This window comes from Lepidochelys kempii, chromosome 2 (assembly GCF_965140265.1).
Source record: "Lepidochelys kempii isolate rLepKem1 chromosome 2, rLepKem1.hap2, whole genome shotgun sequence".
Lineage (NCBI taxonomy): Eukaryota > Metazoa > Chordata > Testudines > Cheloniidae > Lepidochelys > Lepidochelys kempii.
This window is the reverse complement of record NC_133257.1, coordinates 241,269,987-241,288,303: the sequence shown is the minus strand read 5'-3', so window position 1 is coordinate 241,288,303 and position 18,317 is coordinate 241,269,987. Positions and strand designations below refer to the sequence as shown.

The 18,317-nt window shown below is 39.7% G+C and overlaps 1 protein-coding gene across 2 annotated transcripts in view; it reads left to right on the top strand.

The window, feature by feature from the left end:
- Nucleotides 1-18,317, top strand: part of ITGB1 (integrin subunit beta 1) — a 78,556-nt gene that overhangs the window by 16,852 nt on the left and 43,387 nt on the right. Inside the window, exons 2-3 of one of the 2 annotated variants that reach the window (XM_073334421.1) lie at nucleotides 16,433-16,502; nucleotides 16,818-16,903. In XM_073334421.1, the coding sequence (XP_073190522.1) occupies nucleotides 16,433-16,502; nucleotides 16,818-16,903 (156 nt within the window). The remainder of the gene's footprint in view (nucleotides 1-16,432; nucleotides 16,503-16,817; nucleotides 16,904-18,317) is intronic. The other variant, XM_073334422.1, reaches the window with a different exon arrangement.

Sequence of the window (18,317 nt, the reverse complement as noted above, 5' to 3'; positions counted from 1 at the left end):
ACTTTCAGGTGACATTGTAAACAGGAAGCGGGCAGCATTATCTCCTGCAAATGTAAACAAACTCGTTTGTCTGAGCGACTGGCTGAACAAGAAGTAGGACTGAGTGGACTTGTAGGCAATAAAGTTTTATATTGTTTTATTTTTGAATGCAGTTATTTTTTGTACATAACTCTACATTTGTACATTCAGCTTTCTCGATAAAGAGATCACACTACAGTACTTGTATTAGGTGAATTGAAAAATACTATTTAATTTTTACATTGCAAATATTTATAATAAATATAATGTGAGCACTGTACACTTTGTATTCTGTGTTGTAATTGAAATCAATGTATTTGAAAATGTGGAAAACATCCAAAAATATTTATATAAACGGTATTCTATTGTTTAACAGCGCAATTAATCGCAATTAATTTTTTTAATTGCTCGACAGCCCTAGAAATAAAGTATTAACAATCTCAACGGAAATTAAGTCTCAGTTCGGTTCTAGTTAATTTATTTTTTGCGGTGTTTATGCATAGTTTATAAACTGTAAAAATCCCACGTGTCTATAAGCAGTACTTGCCTTTCTAACATTGATAGGTTTACCAGAATTACTTCTTAAACCATGGAATCTTGGCTTGGACACACGTTTAAACAAAGCAGTATGAAGAAAGCATAGTATACAAGGCCTTGTCCACATTAGGACAAAAGTAAACTGTATAAACCAGGTTAACACTTCAAAAACCACTTAACATAATAGAATCTGCATAAGTGTGTTAAATTAAATGATTACTAGTATTATAGTAGCCCTTAAGAGCCCTAGTAATGAACCATCTCCCCATTGTGCTGGGCACTGTGCAACCATTAAAGATGGAAAAAAGGTTGTAAGGTCTTGAAGTAGGAACCGTATAATCCACATTGCTCCTTCTAGGAAACCATTTCAGTGCACTGAATGATGGGGCATATACTTGGATGCAGCCAGTGTTTACTGGGCTCATAACAAAGAAACAGGCCTCTGGCAGTTGCAGCCTCCCCACATTGTCCCCTACAGCCTGGTTCTTTCAAAGGACTGTTGTTCCCAGCTTGTTTGTGGCCCATTTGAAGTTTTTTCCCCTGCTCGTTCTATTGCTGCCCTTCTCCCACCGTATGTTTGGTTTCAGAGTAGCAGCCGTGTTAGTCTGTATCCACAAAAAGAACAGGAGTACTTGTGGCACCTTAGAGACTAACAAATTGGTTTCTCATCTTTCATACTATGCTAATTTTGTTCTCAACATTTTCTATGGCCTCCTTTCCTGTCACTCCATCCTCCCTACTTCTTCCTGCTTCTCTTGCACTCCTTCTTTCTGCCTGTCATGTGCCAATGTTAAGTTAATTTCTTCTAACATGCAGTATCTCACAGCACACATTATTTCTATCAACATAAGGGATCTATTTAGAACACTTCACCAGCTGCAATCATGATAATCATGTATATGTGTCTCCTTCAAAGCTGTCTAATTATTATAACTTTTGAATTATGTGAATATTTCTTTGGACTCCTGAATTAGGTGAAGATTAGCGTCTTCAATTCCATTAGTCAGTGAATTTCATAATTTGGGGGGTGGGGGGAAGAGTAGGTGGGGGTGGGTGAAGGAGATATGGAAATACATAGAAACAAAGTGCCCTGAGCCAAGTTTACAATTAAGGCAAAACAAATTAATTCTGACCATAATATTCAGCTGGAAAGACTGGCTGTGCCATATCCATTCAAGGGTCTTGACTATGGATAGAACTACTTTGAAATCAATGACAGCAAGCCTACAGAGACTTTAACAGGAGTCTGATTATCAAGACATTATAGCCTGTAATGTGAGCTGCTGTATTTTGAACCAACTATATCCTACATATAAAAAGCAATACTCTAGAGACTTCATTTATGAGTCGTTCCAATTCAGTTTTATTGAGCCATGGTCTGAGCCTGGTGATGTTACAGACTGATATTTGTTTATATATGAATCTTCAATTATGATTCCTGGGAATCAAGATTTAGAAAGCCTCTTAATCCCATTAGGTTCTTTAGTCCCATTGATTTTCAGTGAGACTAAATCACTCAGGCACTTTTAAAAACTTTACCCCCAACATTACTTATGTTTTATAGCAATACATGATACAACTGACAACATCACTAACTGTTCAGAAGCACAGATTATCACTTCTAATGATCAGTGCTTCTGATTAAGCTTCACAGTTATGGACATAATGCTTCCCTAGTAGGACCTACAGAACCATGGTATGATTCTGCATGGCTAGAAGACAAAGGTTAAACTTCCTATTTCTCCTTGTCTCCGATTCTACACAAGGTTTTCTAAACTAGGTACCAGTACATTGTAACTGTGCTGTCCAAACTGAACAGGAAGTTGTAGTTTCCTATTTAATTTTAACTTCCTTTATACAGAAATTTTCCTCATGGAATAAAATTTAAACCTAGTTTCTTTCATGGGTTTGTAATGGGGATACAGTCAAATACACAATATGTATTCAGAAACAGGGTCATTCAGTTACATTTCTAACTTTATCAAGCAGAGTTTGAGAAACCACATAGTTATATTTTTCACTTACAACAAGATAGGTAGAGGGTAATGGGAAAAATAAGGTTCAATAAATGTTGTTGAATATTCTGGTTATAGCTTCACAGTGCATGCTTCAGTTGTCCCCTAAACAACAAACCCTGGCTTGTAGCATGTTTAAGTTAGCACCCTAATGGTGATTAATCTAATGTAGTAAACTGTCTAAATTGAAACTTGTTTTTCAAATTAGTGGAAAGCAATTTTCCAGTTTTTCTATGTTAACAGGTGATAGTTCAGTTCTTGTCCCAGGGTTGGAATCCATTTTTATTTTGAAGTGTTCGTACTAACTGCTAAAAACAAGTTGGCACCATAATCTATAGGCAAATGTTACTCTATACAGATCTCACTTTCACATACTTTCCCTCTGGTTGTGATGCTGTGAAGAGAGTACTTTTTGACAACACTCACTGTCAACTTTGGGTATCTTCATTGAACTAAGTCAATCGTTAATTGGTGTAAGGCAGAGGTAGTCAATTATTTTTTGTTAAGGTCCAGATTTCTTGGTCAAAGTATAGTCAAGGTCCAGACTTCAGAGAAAATAATAACTAAATAAATGATAAAAAGTAAATAAAAGGATTTTGGGGTCTGTTCAAAAGTGTCTTGTGTTCCGGATTTGGCCTGCAATCTGCCTATTGATTACCCTGATGTAAGGTATTCTTTTGTGCTACTGCAAGATCAGAATTGAGTCTTAATTTCAATGTATTTATGTCATAGGGATGTTCCATGTAAAAGCTATACTGATTTTTAGATACAAAAATGTAGGAAATGAAGTTCCCTGGCATAAGACAATTAAGCCCTTTCATTTCATCAGCTTTATAAAGACTCCTTCATCAGGAGGACATTTGTTTGTATCAAGATTTCCTGCTTTTCAGCTCTCAGTACTCACTGTAAAATGCATGTCCCCTTTCCTGTAAAAAGGCCATTGTATAGTTATTTGGCCCAGTCATTTTAAAATTCAAATTCTGTGAATACGGAATAGTTCAGTGTTTGCCAGCTACCTCTTCTCCCGCTAACCACCCAGAGAATTTGAACTTGGTGTGTCAATAGCATTATATTAGCAAAACCAAGAAAATGGCAGCTCAGCACTCAAGTGAATTACCCTTTGATAGGTGTAGCTGAGGCCTGTCCTGTGATGAGTAATTAACACATGGAGGGGCAAAATAAGTTAGGAATGTAAAGAGGAAGTCGAACTGTGGATAGCCTGTGAAATGTGATTGGTTCCTGCAAAGTAAACAAGCCAATCCAAGAATGTGTGATGCAATGTATAGCAAATAGCGATGAGATGCGTAATGTATATAAAGGGAGAGGGTTTCTGTGTAACTTCGGAGCTGTGATGTACCTTGCATCCACTCCCCTCCCCCCCCCCCCCCCCCCGCATTTGAGCCTAATCAACTTAGTGTAGCATTGCTATATGCCAAATAAAGATACTTGAGTGGCGAAGGCTGGAGTCGAGCTGAGTGCAAAGAGGTCTTGGAGGGAATAACTCTTACCGTGTGAAGTGTTTTACTTTCTGGTTGTGCTCCCTTCTGGTAATGTGTTAATTTGAAAACGCAAAGGAGAATTTAAGTGTCAGTTCACATTTTTATTAGATTTCTTACCTAGCTCTCACAAAACAAAGGTGAGGGGACCTGTGGTTCTTGACACCCAATGTCTATTCAGTCAAGCATACATCATATCATAGCATCGTAAATTGATATGGCAATACTACTTGAACATCATAAAGAAGCCATTTGTTTTGTCTGTAAGGCAACCTGTTTAATTTTATCACTACATATATTTCTACCAATGTAAATATCTGTATGTTGGGGATTTCCAGTGCATCTCTCTGTAGCATATAGTACTAGAAACCGCATGAAAGACTGGGGGCGGGCATAGGAATAAAAATTTTACCACTTTTGGAGGGGCACGTTCTGTGCTCCCTCCGCGGCCCTGGGGCTAGAGGAGCTGTGTGCCCCCACTGATCATTGTGGGGGGTCCATGCCCCTGCTTACCCATGCCCCTGGGTGCTTCGTTAGTTTTCAGAAGTTTTGATTAAGGTTGTGCCTTTCAGGCAATCTTTATTATAATCATCTCAAACTATCACATGAAATTGAGGTGACTTAGTGTAAGCCAGTTTTTATTTAAAATACTCCTTTTGTTTCAGGGCTGTCACAGTCAAAGGCAACAGTTCTGCATCAGTTAAATTGAGGTTACCATTTGAATTGGGGTACCATCTAAAAGCTCAGTAGAGGGAAAACGTTAGCTAATTGTATTTAGTGTTGACATTTAGTTCAACACAATTTTTTTATTTTATTTTTTTAAAATTAGCTGAAGCTGCTACAGACTCTCCAAATTGCTGCGCTGGCTTGCCACAGAATTAGAATAGGCACCTTATTGAAGAACTTGCATCAAGCTTGTTGCAGAGTACAGGAGGCCTTGCATATAACCTACTGCTAGAAACCTGATTGAGAGTTTTGTGAAAAAATTTAAGTCCTGTCAACTGCAGTCCTAAACAAAGAGAGAATATCCCATTTGGGTGGAAGGTGTAAGAAAGGGAGGGGAGACAGTTTGTAGAATACCGGAAATCTATTAGTTGGTGGTCTAGTGCTGCTATGGAACATAAAAAGTTGTTGCTTACAGAATTCGCATAACTTACGGATACCCGCAGTTAGTGTCTAGGGTAGAGTTAATTGCAACTGTGTTGTACTTAGGATGGGCAAAAGGTCTTGAACACCTCTCCCACCACCTCAAAAAAAAACAAAAAAAAAAAAAAACCCAAACCTCAGGAATATAAATCAATAAAACAAAAATTCTTTTCTGGGGATTGCCCTTCACCCAGTTCCAAATTTCCGTATCTCAGTATTTAGTAAACAAAAATATCTAGTTTTCACTTTCTTTCGGAAAGATAAACAGAAATCCTGAATTACCTTTAAACTAGGCTTCAAAACAAATTCACTCATATTAGCTGGATCCTCTCTGAAGGTGGGTAGCCAACTTTGCTCCCTGTAGCTGTTCAGCTTTCCTAGTGGTGTCCGTAACTAACTTAATGGGCTTCACCTGCTTCTGGTGTCTGCCCCTTAACCTTTGCCTCCCAGAATCCTGAAGCTTCCTGATCCACATCCCAGGCAAGTTGTGTATTGTATCACATATACATTGTGTAATACAAACTTTATATGTGTTAAGACTACAATACTTCCAACAACCTGAACATATGAGAAGGGACGAGGTGGCTTGGAAAGGTTCATATTGCCATTACTCTTATCCTCTGTATCAAGCACATTTATGCTACCATTAATTTAATAAATGATAGCTAACTGCTTATATAGTAAAGGGAAAAAAGTTTCAAGATGCCTGGGTTTTCTTGAGGGAGAATCTTGGCACCTACATGCCACAGGAACTGGCACATTAAACAATATGCATATGTTTCATTCTCAGTTAAAATTACATTACAAAGGAGACTTCATCCTTTTTTGTTCATTGACAACTGGAACCGTCCTTCTGAGTGATTACAAAGTAGTAGCCTCAAACTTTTTCACTGTTATATTTTATTTTAAAAAACCTTCCAAGTAAACACAATACGGATAAGTACAAATAGCAAGAACAATGAGGAGTCCTTGTGGCACCTTAGAGATTGTCAAGGTTCCTCCCCCACTCTGAACTCTAGGGTACAGATGTGGGGACCTGCATGAAAAACCTCCTAAGCTTATCTTTACCAGCTTAGGTCAAAACTTCCCCAAGGTACAAAATATTCCACCCGTTGTCCTTGGACTGGCCGCTACCACCACCAAACTAATACTGGTTACTGGGGAAGAGCTGTTTGGACGCGTCTTTCCCCCCAAAATACTTCCCCAAACCTTGCACCCCACTTCCTGGACAAGGTTTGGTAAAAAGCCTCACCAATTTGCCTAGGTGACTACAGACCCAGACCCTTGGATCTTAAGAACAATGAACAATCCTCCCAACACTTGCACCCCCCCTTTCCTGGGAAATGTTGGATAAAAAGCCTCACCAATTTGCATAGGTGACCACCGACCCAAACCCTTGGATCTGAGAACAATGAAAAAGCATTCAGTTTTCTTACAAGAAGACTTTTAATAAAAATAGAAGTAAATAGAAATAAAGAAATCCCCCCTGTAAAATCAGGATGGTAGATATCTTACAGGGTAATTAGATTCAAAAACATAGAGAACCCCTCTAGGCAAAACTTTAAGTTACAAAAAAGATACACAGACAGAAATAGTTATTCTATTCAGCACAATTCTTTTCTCAGCCATTTAAAGAAATCATAATCTAACACATACCTAGCTAGATTACTTACTAAAAGTTCTTAGACTCCATTCCTGGTCTATCCCCGACAAAGACCAGCATATAGACAGACACACAGACCCTTTGTTTCTTTCCCCCCTCCCGGCTTTTGAAAGTATCTTGTCTCCTTATTGGTCATTTTGGTCAGGTGCCAGCGCGGTTACCTTTAGCTTCTTAACCCTTTACAGGTGAGAGGAGCTTTCCCCTGGCCAGGAGGGATTTCAGAGGGGTTTACCCTTCCCTTTATATTTATGACAGAGATTAACAAATTTATTTGGGCATAAGCTTTTGTGGGTTAGAACCCACTTCGTCAGATGCATGTGAAGTGGGTTCTAGCCCACGAAAGCTTATGCCCAAATAAATTTGGGAGTCTCTAAGGTGCCACAAGGACTCCTCGTTGTTTTTGCTGATACAGACTAACACGGCTACCACTCTGAAACAAATAGCAAGGAAACTCAGAGATCCACATGTGCAAAGGCCCAAGGCTATGTAGAAATCTTCCTCTGTAAAATAGGTACATACACAATTTCTGCTAAAATACCATTAGACAGATGTTCATGTGCAGAAATATTTTAAGTAGGGTTACCAGGCATCCGGTTTTTGACCGGAATGCCCGGTTGAAAAAGGACCCTGGCGGCTCTGGTAAGTACCGCCGACCAGGCCATTAAAAGTTTGGTCGGCGGTGCTGCGGGGCTAAAGCAGTCTAGTCCCTACCTGTCTTGGCTGTGCACTGTGTCCCAGAGGCAACCAGCAGGTCCGGTTCCTAGGCGGGGGCACCAAGGGGCTCCATGCACTGCCCCCATCCCGAGCACTGGGTCTGCACTCCCACTGGCTGGGAACTGCGGCCAATGGGAGCTGCAGGGACAATGCCGGTGGGCAAGAGCAGCACACAGAGCCTCCTGGCCCTCCCGCCTAGGAGAGAGACCTGCCGGCTGCTTCTGTGGTGCAGCGCAGAGCCAGGACAGGTAGGAACTAGCCTGCCTTAGCCCCGCTGCGCCACTGCCTGGGAGCTGCCCGAGGTAAACCCGAGCCCCGACCCCCTCCTCCAGCCCTGAGCCTCCCCCAAACCCACAGCCCCCTCCTGCACCCCAAACCCACAGCCCCCTCCTGCACCCCAAACCCCTCATCCCCCAGCCCCACCCCAGCCCCTGCACTCCCAGCCGGAGCCCTTACCCCCTCTACACACCTGCCCCAGCCCAGAGCCCGCTCCCAGACCCTGTGAACCCCTCATCCCTGGCCCCACCCCAGAGCCTGCACCCCCAGCTGGAGCCCTCATCCCCTCCTGCACTCCAACCCCCTGCCTCAACCCACAGCCCTCTCCCGCACTCTGAATCCCTCATCCCAACCCCCAGCCTGGAGCCCCCTCCCACACCCTGAACCCCTAATTTCTGGCCCCACCCTGGAGCCTGGCCCCCCAGTTAGAGCCATCACCCTCTCCAGCACCCTAACCCCCTACCCCAGCCCAGTGAAAGTGAGTCAGGGTGGGGAAGAGAGAGCCACTTAGGGAGGGGGAATGTCCTGAGTGAGGGGCAGGGCCTCAGGGAAGGGGCAGGGCTAGGGTGTTGGGTTTTGTGTGAGTAGAAAGTTGGCAATTCTAATTTTAAATCATGTTCTCATGAGGCGATAGTTTAAGCTGTTTTTGTAGGAAAGAGCAAAACTGGATGATTTGATAGCTGGAAAAATTTCAGTAAATAGGAGTGAGGATTTAACCTTTTGCAGGTTTGGTCTTTTTAAACTTAAAATGGTTAAATCCGAAAAAAAAAATCCATAGCATTTTAAGAAAAAGCAGATTTTTTTTGTAAAGTGGTTTATTTAAAATACCTAAACAATGCCCTCATGCATTTGCTGTAGCAATCAATTATATTCTGGTACAGTATCGTGTGGTTTAGTGCTGCGAGACGCTTGGAGCTTGAGGGTGCTTGTGACTTTGCTAGGAGTGTATGGATCCATAATTAGCAGAGATACAAATCTTTGTTGAAATGTTTTATTTAACAGCCCAGATGGAAAAACTATTAAGCAATACAGTTAAAGGAAGTGAACTAGTATGTATAGGATGGGTAGGCCACTTGTTTCAGGAGAGGCATTGGCCTTCCCATATATGGAAAAAGACATTTTAGTTGTTAACTTCATGAGGAATCTGTGCCCAGAACTACATTCATCACAGGGCTGCATTTCCTCAGGAATGTTTCTGTTCCAAGCTGTCTTAGTCATAGCTTCAACAGTGTGTCACATCTTTATAGACTTATTTATATAGTCTGCATGGATTTGCTGTGCGTCCACAGTTAGGCTTCCCTAAAAAGGTGATCTGCTTATAATTTCTCTTTTCCTCTAACAGTAAAGGCTGTGTGGTGCCAGCAATTTAATTCTACTTACTGAATTTAATACAGTGAAAAGAAGCAGCATATATTATATTATATTTAAACTGAAGCTTTTTGTAAATTAATACACAAAAAAGTTAATTGTAAAACAGGATTGCTACATGCACAATATGTCTGCTACAAACCCACAAAAGCAAGGAAATGCAAAGTTACCTAACAATACATAGCTTTCTCTATCCACAGGCACGCTCATTACCATTACCACTACCACAAGTACTGTACACCACAGACTGCATACTGCAACCTTAACTCTTCCCCTCTTTCACCCTCCGCACAGACCCCTTTATCCAAACATTAAGAGTTGTGGATGTTAAGTGTGATAGTCGGTTTTTGAGAGGGTAATTTGGCAAAGGGTGCAAACATGCACATGGAAGTTAGAGGAAGGCTCAGACCCCTACTGGGGCAGAATTCAGGATGCAGTGCATGGTCTCTGGTGTACAGTAATTGGATATTGGTAAGGTGTGTGGGACTAAAAGGATTATGCACTGTTAGGTAGCTTAACTTTCCATTTCTTTTCGTGTGTGTGAACCCTTACTGCTGCACAGTTATGTTTTTGTGTCTTAATTTCTTAGGTTGTTTTTTTTATGTTTCAATTAGGGTTAGCAGTTTGATGGGGAGGGCAATTCTGTTGGGAACAGAAATGCCGCCTCTGTGACTGCATGTGAAACCTTTTCCATTGTAGTATAAAACTGGATAAAAAACTGGATCCTGATGGAGAAGATTTTCAGTCAGACTTTGGTGCACCTATCCCCTATCAATCAGGCTTGGGGACAGAGTATGTAAACTTTCACTAGCAACTAAAAATGCTCCTAAATCCTTTATAAAAAACAAAAAGCCTATCCCCACTGCCCCAGATCTACTAATAATTGTCTTCTCTTCCAATATTTTTGAAAAGTCGACAATTTTTAAGAGAAATCTGTCAGCAAAGAAATGTAAGGCTGCCAAAGAAAAGTTGCAGCCAGAGCCCATTTTCAAATAATTTCTGTTAAAAATGTTATGAAGAGAAACCAGATAAGAATTACATAGAAAATGTAAAGTGCCTAAGAACTTAAATGTCACACTGATTGACTATATGCTTGTTGAGAAAAACAGGACCATATGCTTCATTTTAGAACACTATGGAATTACTACCAGGTATTTCCATAATAATAAGGGAAACTAACAGTCCAGTAATTTTCTGGATACAGTGGTTTATAAGCATTCAAATCCTGTGTTTTTCATATAAAATATGCATAATATGTAGCTTACTCATATTTTTAGGGATATCTTTATTAAGATTTGTAGTGTAAACAAAACACTTAATCCTTTTTTGTCTTGCCTGATTCCTGACATTTTCAGATCCATTTTAGTCATTTTACACTCAGAATGAGAAGTTTCTTTTATAAATAGTTATGTGAAAATTTTGTGTTTTTTATTTCTAACTGATCAAAGAGTCTTATTTTTAATAATTTCTCTGAGTTTTTACATTTGCACAGTAAAATATCTTACTAAATTTGATTTCTTCCTGCCTAAATTCCATTACATCTAATTTTTGTATTTTCAAGATGTCCAGGAGAGCTTCAAATAACTACCTATGGTATGAAACCATGGAAATAAAAACATTTCATATCTATTTATATTCCAACAGACTATGGAGCATTATTGTACATACTAGAATCTGTACTCTAACTTGGGATTATCTATATTATGACCTCCACCAACCTTCACTCTGAGAACAGAAGGAGTAATTTATTCTGAAAATGGTGCATGTATTTAACTAACTTATGGCCATTTGGACTAAATGAAATGACAGGAAAAGAGTGGTTTCATCATTGTGGCATCTTCCTAAAACAGCAATTGACTGGAAGGTGAATAAGGAGGGAAAACCTGTTAAGTCATATCAAAATGCCGGCTTGTTCTCTTTAGTATATTATACAGTGCCTTTGTTCAGTCTCATTTTAAATAACTGAAAAATGATGCTTCCACAAATTTCCATGAGAGACTATTAGTCAGTCCAACATATCACAAAATCAGGGCATTTTTCTAACGTTTAGTTTAAATGGGTGGGTCTGCTCGCTCACCAGGGATAAAGGGACCAATTAAGGATGTTTATAAAAAACGAAATGATTTATGTGTATCAGTCATCATCACAGGGAGATAACCACTCTTTTTTGGTAATAAAAATGAGGTACTATCAGCAATTGAGGTGTCAGAAGAAAAATGTTGAAACAAAATGATAATCTAAACAGTATTAAGTGACCAGGCCCGAATGGTATGCGTCCAATAGATTTGATGGAGCTTAAGTATGAAGTGGTTGAAGCACAGTGGATTAATTTAAATCAAAGCCGTTTTAAATCACTGATTTTAATCATGATTTAAATTGGCAAGCAGGGAACCTTGATTTAAATAATTGATCTTAATTGTTGTGGATATGTACTTTTTAATTCTTTACCTAAAGAAAGATTGATTCTCTTTGGCTTTTAGCCATTACATCATGTTTTTTACAGCTAATTATAGCGTTTACAATAAATTTAATGCTGCTTTTTGGTAACCAAGAGGATACACAATAGCTATACATATTTATTTAAGCAATTGTGAAGCATAATTTGCATTTATTCAGATTCTTAATTTTTACATTCATTTTAATTATGGTAGAAAATACACTTATTTACTAGATTTTTTTTTTATTATTATTACTTATGATTTGTGTCGAGCTCTATTTGGATGGAAATTAAAATGCACAAACAGCATTTTTGATTTTTTATTGATTAAATAAAGCTACCTTAAATGAGTTGGATACATTAGAAAAAAAGCAAGTTAATCAAAACGTGTTTTGCATTTAAAATTAACCAATTTATGAAACAAATTAAGTATGATCTATAATCAGTGAATTGAGTTGTTTGTTTGTTTGGTCAAGTCCTTCAAGTTTTTAGAACTAGTCGCTACTTTAGAACTAGTTACACCTAGTTTTTATTCATAAATTGGAAGAGGGAAAACAAGTCTTCCTGCTTTTTTAACTTCCAATCGGTTTTTTAATTTTGAAGGAGCAAGTAATTGAACTGAACTAGCTGAATAAACTGAAATGAAGAAAATAGTCTCTGCACCTGCAGAAAAGGGTGCTGCTGTTAAAAAGCTGGTTTATCATTTCAATAAACTCTGGTTCCAGGTGTTTAGCCAGTGGCTTCTGCCAGCTCAGTGGTTTGATTTTCTTTAAAACTTAGCAGCAAACATGTACTGCATAATTTTATTTTTTACAATTAAATGATGTTAATAAATTATAGTAAGTTTACGTATTAACATAGGTTGACATAATATCAAAATAAATTTTAAATAGGTTTATTTAAAAAAAAACCCTCTATTTGATTTAAATTTAAAAAATACTATTTTTTTTTTAAATATCATCCACCCTGGGCTGAACTGCTATCAAAAATTTGCAGTCTCATTAAAAACAGCTACTATACCAGAAGATTGGAGGATAGTAGATATCGTCCTTATATTTAGAAAAAGACTTTAGGGGGGATCCAGAGAATTATAGACTAGTGAGCCTTACATCTGTACTTGGGAAATTTGTTGAAACCATTAAAAACTGGTTTCAGAGTAACAGCCGTGTTAGTCTGTATTCGCAAAAAGAAAAGGAGGACTTGTGGCACCTGTTAGCCGACGGCCAAGGATGTTTGGTGAGGTGCCAGCTATGCCCGTTTATACCATCCGTGACTTTAACCGCTAGGACGCACTGTCCCTTCGCGGCGGGCAGCCCGGGCTAGGCTGACGGATGCCCCAAGGTCCTAACCACCCGTGACTTTAACTGCTAGAGCTCAGAGCTCCTTCGCAGCGGGCAGTCAATACTGACTGACAGGTGCCCCAATGGCAGCACTAAGAGCCTCTCCACACCCGTGACTTTAACTGCTAGAGCTCAGAGCTCCTTCGCAGCGGGCAGTCAATACTGACTGACAGGTGCCCCAATGGCAGCACTAAGAGCCTCTCCACACCCGTGACTTTAACTGCTAGAGCTCAGAGCTCCTTCGCAGTGGGCAGCCAGGATTGACTGACAGGTGCCCCAAGAGTTTGCCCCGTGGAGGCGGCACAACTCAACGCTAGGCTCTTAGTACTCTCACCTAATGGCCAGGCTTTAGAGCCAAAACGGCTGAGGTTCTTTAATTGTGTTGGCTGCTTTACAGTAAACCAGAGAAAACAAGTCAGGCTTATGCATAAATGGTTACCAAAAATTTATTAAGCTAGATTCTAATCATGTGGTTACAAAATTGCTAGTGCCTACTTATTTAAATGTAGAGATGTTACACACACAAACAAGTTACAAAACTGAAGCCACAATCCCAAAGAAAGAAAACAAAGTATAGAGCTCTATTTCAAAATATGTGTACACTAAAGATAGGAGATCAGGTGTGGGTGCTTCTTACCCTCCTTGCTTCTCTCGATTCCAGCGGTGCCAAGCCAGGATCGGTCACTCAATTCCGCGGAAAGACGAATAAGGGACAAGGCGTAGGGACCCTCTTAGCTGCAGAAGCCTTGGGAGGCTGTCACTTATCTGACCAGCAGATAGATAGTGAAAAGCACTCAAAAATCATGGTGCTGTAGGTCCCCTACTTATACCTCTGTACTCCTTTATTCTCTTTCTCCTTTCTTATGCCAAATTGAGGCTGGTCTGTCGGGGTGACGCCAGCTTTCGCAAGAGTAGTTTACACTTGCAAAGGAGAGAAACAATAAGTGTCGGCTACTGGACATTTCTTTTATCAGGGTAAATATTTTCCCACCTAGGATGTTGGTGTGTGTGCATCACACTATTTAGTAGGGGCTAAGAGCCATGTCTGTCACAGGGCCTCTGCCTGCTGTGAGCTTAATCGTCGTATCTGTTCCCAGAGGCACATTGTAGCAGCACACCTGTGCTTTCACAGCTTCAAAGGCTGTGCTGGAATATATGTTAAGTGCCCTGTTCCTGCTTCCTCCTGTGTTTCCAGCAATGCTGGTCTGAGGGGGGGCGGGGGGGCTGTCTGGCTACAGCACCTTAGAGACTAACCAATTTATTTGAGCATGAGCTTTCGTGAGCTACAGGTCACTTCATCGGATGCATACCGTGGAAACTGCAGAAGACATTATATACACACAGAGACCATGAAACAATACCTCCTCCCACCCCACTGTCCCGCTGGTAATAGCTTATCTAAAGTGATCATCAAGTTGGGCCATTTGCAGCACAAATCCAGGTTTTCTCACCCTCCGCCCCCCCCCCCCCCACAAACTCACTCTCCTGCTGGTAATAGCCCATCCAAAGTGACCGCTATCTTCACAATGTGTATGATAATCAAGGTGGGCCATTTCCTGCACAAATCCAGGTTCTCTCACCCCCCTCCAAAAACCACACACACAAACTCACTCTCCTGCTGGTAATAGCTTATTCAAAGTGACCACTCTCCCTACAATGTGCATGATAATCAAGGTGTGCCATTTCCAGCACAAATCCAGGTTTTCTCACCCCACCCCCACCCCCATACACAGTATGAGAACACAGTATGGGGGTGGGGGTGTGAGAAAACCTGGATTTGTGCTGGAAATGGCCCACCTTGATTATCATGCACATTGTAGGGAGACTGGTTACTTTGGATAAGCTATTACCAGCAGGAGAGTGAGTTTGTGTGTGTGGTTTTTGGAGGGGGGTGAGGGAGTGAGAGAACCTGGATTTGTGCAGGAAATGGCCCACCTTGATTATCATACACATTGTGAAGAGAGTGGTCACTTTGGATGGGCTATTACCAGCAGGAGAGTGAGTTTGTGTGTGTGTGTGGGGGGGGGGGCGGAGGGTGAGAAAACCTGGATTTGTGCTGGAAATGGCCCAACTTGATGATCACTTTAGATAAGCTATTACCAGCAGGACAGTGGGGTGGGAGGAGGTATTGTTTCATGGTCTCTGTGTGTATATAATGTCTTCTGCAGTTTCCACGGTATGCATCCGATGAAGTGACCTGTAGCTCACGAAAGCTCATGCTCAAATAAATTGGTTAGTCTCTAAGGTGCCACAAGTACTCCTTTAATTAAAAACAGAAAAATGAAAGTCTGGGAAGATCATGATAGGATAGGTTCTAAAGAATGCGGTTTCTGCAAAGAAAAATCATGACTCACAAATCTGTTAGAATTTACTGAAAGTGTCAATAATAGAATATATGAAGGAGAACCAACTGACATAAATTATTTATGCTTTTGAAAAGCCTTGGATAAGATCTCTAACTAGAAGCCACTAAATTAATGAATCTGTCCTGGCATGAGAGGCAAAGTATTGTCATGGTTCAAAACCTGACTAAGGGACAGGAAACAAAGAGTAGGGAATAAATTATCAGTTTTTATCCTGGCAAAGGGTAACAGCAAGATATCTCCAGATTCTGTATTAGGTGCGTTGTTTAATATATTTATTAACAATCTGATGGAGGGGTGAGCAGTAAGGTAGCAAAATTTTGCAGATGACAGCGTTGATTAGGTTAGTCAGTTCAGAGAAGAATGTGAAGAACGTCCGAGGGAGCTAACCAAACAAAATGAATGGGCATCACAGTAGCAGATGAAGTTCAGTGTTGATAAATGCAAAGTAATACACATTGGAGGGGGAAAAATTGTGCTACTTATGGCTTGTCTACGTGAACATTTAATTTTCAGCAAGCTAGAGTGTAAGTTTATCCCTCACTAGCCTGTTCACTAACTATCCATGTAGACCCTGCTGCCTTGCACTAATGGTTAGTATGTTTTGATCTACTGCTGTTTCAAAGCAGGGTAGAACAGAGCATGTTGAGGAATTGTTAGTCCGCATCAGCAGGGTCTCCATGGACAGTTAGTACTCAGCAAGCTAGGGAGGGGCAGATTCACACCCTAGCTTGCTGCAAACTGAATGTTTATGTAGGAAAGCCCTCATATTCCTAACAGGGTTCAAACTTCACTGTGTTAAGTCAAGAGAGTTTTTAAAAAATAATTTGAAAATAAACTCTCCACGTCCTAGTATGACGTCCAATCTGCATATACTAGAAGTACAATCATATTTTGTTTAACCAGGTCATAACACACTCTCACCTAACCTATTTGACAAGATTAATTGAGGCATGTTATCACAATAATGTCTGAATCACATCTGTATGTCCATATTACCATGCTGTCCTACTATGTTTGGTATATTAGTAGCTCAACTACTTACATTTTATTTTTCAGACAAATTTCAACTCACTCATCTGGGTTGTACTACTATGTTGCTCGATTTGGCATGGATTTGCCCAACCAGGTACATCTAAATGTTGTAAAAACCTTGAATTCAGCAATAGATTGATTTAAAGTAAACTTGAACTGTATATTTTTACCATGGTTTCGTTTAATATAAATAGCACACTTTTGCCTTCATGTACTTCATGGTAACATATCCGAGAAGCAGTAATAATAATAAAATAATAGCTCATATTTTGCTTTTTCTTGGTGGCCTGTTTAAACTGGATTAACCTTGAGTTACATGGCTAGTAGTGAGTAATTTATTTATTTTAAATTAAGTGTGTGATTACGAGCATATTTTAAGATAAAATAATTTATTTCTGTTCCCTGACAGGTGGAAGTGATTGTATAAAAGCTAATGCAAAATCATGTGGGGAATGTATACAAGCAGGACCAAACTGTGGCTGGTGCAAAGAGGAAGTGAGTATATTTGTGAAATGCTTTCTCTGATGTTTTGTCTTAGGTATTTTAGTACTCTAAAAACTATCTATTCTTACCCTATTTTAGGATTTTCAATAGTAGCTATTTATTTCAGTGTCTACAATGTCTAAATCAAAGCTGAAGAACAATTCAAGTATCTTATGCTAAATAACGGGATGAAATCTGGATTGGCTAGCTCTGCCCATCAGAAAGTGCCAGAGATTTTGATCTATCTTTCATTGCCAAATGTTAAGGGCACACAGACTTTAGGAGATCTGTCTCATAGTTATTTAAAATCATTCCAGCCTGGAGTCTGTCTGGGTGTGTTTAATTATATTCTCCCAGTGACATTAGAGGATTGGTAATTTTAGATACAGACGAAGTGGAAGAGGGAAGCTGGGAGTGAGAGGTTTGAGGGGTTTAGATAGGTTTTAAACCTGAAATGATGAAGTTTCAGTATTTGATTCTTAGGGTGGATTGGTGTTTTAGTTTTATATTTCATACAAAAAAAAGACAATGCAAGGTTATGTAATTAAGCACTCAAGTCAGGAAGTGCAAAATGTAAGGTTGAACGTACAGGGTCTGATCTTATGTATCAAATAATACAAGATAATACCATATAATTTATTCTACAGTCTTAGCCACATATGTTGAACTGTTTGTTCCAACTAAAAAAAAAAAAACCTGAACAGGGATCAGGTATGGAAAATCTCAACCTGAAATGTGACTGTTTCAGACAACTATACAAAACTGAAAACAGGAATGTTAGTGGAGTGTCTGTTACATACAACTTTAACTAGAGTGGTTGCTGCCAATTGCAAGTTATAATGTAAATTAATAAGACAGTAAGCCTTACCTATTTACTGTTCCACACACACACACATACCCTCCGTAAATATTGGAATATATTCGTAAACTTCAACTTTGTTGTTTTGGTTGCAGATTCATGTAGCTCCGGGCCAGTGTCACGTCAATAAATATGTCTGACACGTTTTACGAGCCGTGCATAAATATCTTCAATTTTTGTTTATGTATTGAAAAAACTTCGCCTTTCTTTCAGTGATTAAAAATGCCTCATACTAGAAGCCATATGAGTGCATGTATTCATACCGTATTTACAAGTCAAAATGCTTTTGTGGATTATGGGATGGTAGCTTTTGTTCAAGACGAAGTTTTCCAAGACTGTTTAGTTCAGAAATACGTTCCTCTCTTTCTCCTCCTCATTGAACTTTTCCCAAGTGTGTCAGGAGTTGTATACATCAGAGCACTAAAGAGAGAAGGTGGGTGAGGTAATATCTTTTATTGGACCAACTTCTGTTGGTGAGAGAGACAAGCTCTTGAGTTACATAGAGCTCTTCTTCGGGTCATCAAGGCACTGTAATTCTGTTACAGTCTACCTAAATACTGTGACATA